The sequence below is a fragment of the Rhinopithecus bieti genome, unplaced genomic scaffold, assembly GCF_001698545.2.
Source record: "Rhinopithecus bieti isolate Rb0 unplaced genomic scaffold, ASM169854v2 scaffold_42642, whole genome shotgun sequence".
Classification (NCBI taxonomy): Eukaryota; Metazoa; Chordata; class Mammalia; order Primates; family Cercopithecidae; genus Rhinopithecus; species Rhinopithecus bieti.
The window spans coordinates 1-1,725 of NW_016893084.1; the positions used below are offsets into that span (position 1 = coordinate 1).

General features: G+C 51.8%; 1 protein-coding gene across 1 annotated transcript; it reads left to right on the forward strand.

Annotated features, from left to right (window-relative positions):
* Positions 1 to 4: 4 nt before the first annotated feature.
* LOC108525935 (protocadherin gamma-B5-like) lies at positions 5 to 1,718 on the forward strand (the record flags this gene model as incomplete). Its single annotated transcript, XM_017866695.1, is given in 3 exon segments — positions 5 to 704; positions 707 to 1,171; positions 1,174 to 1,718. Coding segments are annotated over 3 exon segments (1,710 nt in total), but the record flags the coding sequence as incomplete, so codon positions are not given.
* Positions 1,719 to 1,725: the final 7 nt, after the last annotated feature.

The following is a 1,725-nucleotide window of genomic DNA, read 5'->3' on the forward strand; positions in this document are numbered from 1 at the left end:
CGGCGCTGGGGAGCTGGGCCGGGCTGAGAGGCTGCCAATGTTCTTTCTCTTCCTGCTGCTTTTGTTCTGCCCGGCGCTCTGTGAGCAGATCCGCTACCGGATTCCCGAGGAAATGCCCAAGGGCTCAGTAGTGGGGAACCTCGCCACCGACCTGGGGTTCAGCGTCCAGGAGTTACCGACTCGAAAACTGCGCGTCAGTTCGGAGAAACCTTACTTCACCGTGAGCGCAGAGAGAGGGGAGTTGCTTGTGAGCAGCAGGCTAGACAGGGAGGAGATATGCGGGAAGATTCCAGCTTGTGCTCTGGAATTTGAGGCTGTTGCTGAAAATCCACTGAACTTTTATCACGTGAATGTGGAGATCGAGGACATTAATGACCACACGCCAACATTCACGCAAAATTCCTTTGAGCTGCAAATAAGTGAGTCTGCACAGCCTGGCACACGATTTATATTAGAAGTAGCAGAAGATGCAGATACTGGCTTAAACTCTCTACAGAAGTATAAACTCTCTCTTAACCCAAGTTTCTCATTAATAATTAAGGAGAAACAAGATGGTAGTAAATACCCGGAACTGGCATTGGAGAAAACCTTAGACCGGGAACAACAGAGTTACCATCGTTTAGTCCTGACTGCCTTGGACGGTGGAGATCCACCCCTAAGCGGCACCACTGAGCTCCGTATCCAGGTAACTGACGCCAATGATAATCCCCGGTATTCAGCCGGGATGTGTACAGAGTCAGCCTTCCGGAAAACGTGCCACCAGGCACCACTGTGCTGCAAGTGTCAGCCACCGACCAAGACGAGGGCATCAACTCAGAAATTACTTATTCCTTCTATAGAACCGGGCAAATCTTTGGTCTGAATTCAAAGAGCGGGGAAATTACCACTCAAAAGAAACTGGATTTTGAAGAAACCAAGGAATATTCAATGATAGTAGAAGGGAGGGATGGTGGTGGACTGGTTGCACAATGTACAATTGAAATTAATATTCAAGATGAAAATGACAATAGCCCAGAAGTTACATTCCATTCTCTACTTGAGATGATTCTGGAAAACGCGGTGCCTGGAACACTAATTGCGTTGATCAAAATACATGACCAAGATTCTGGGGAAAATGGGGAAGTTAATTGTCAATTACAAGGCGAAGTCCCTTTCAAGATTATCTCTTCATCCAAAATTCATATAAGTTGGTAACAGATGGAACCCTAGACCGAGAGCAGACCCCGGAGTACAACGTCACCATCACAGCCACAGACAGGGGCAAGCCGCCCCTCTCCTCCAGCATAAGCGTCATCCTGCATATCAGCGACGTCAACGACAACGCTCCGGTTTTCCACCAGGCGTCCTACTTAGTCAGTGTAGCCGAAAACAACCCTCCTGGGGCCTCCATCGCCCAAGTCTGCGCCTCGGACCCGGACTTGGGGTTGAATGGCCAAGTCTCCTATTTCATCATGGCCAGCGACCTAGAGCCTCTGGCACTAGCCTCTTACGTGTCCGTGAGCGCGCAAAGTGGCGTGGTGTTCGCGCAGCGCGCCTTTGACTACGAGCAGCTGCGCGCCTTCGAACTCACACTGCAGGCCCGCGACCAGGGCTCGCCTGCGCTCAGCGCCAACGTGAGCCTGCGCGTGTTGGTGGGCGACCGCAACGACAATGAGCCTAGGGTGCTGTACCCCGCGCTGGGTCCCGATGGCTCTGCGCTCTTCGATATGGTGCCGCGCGCTGCAG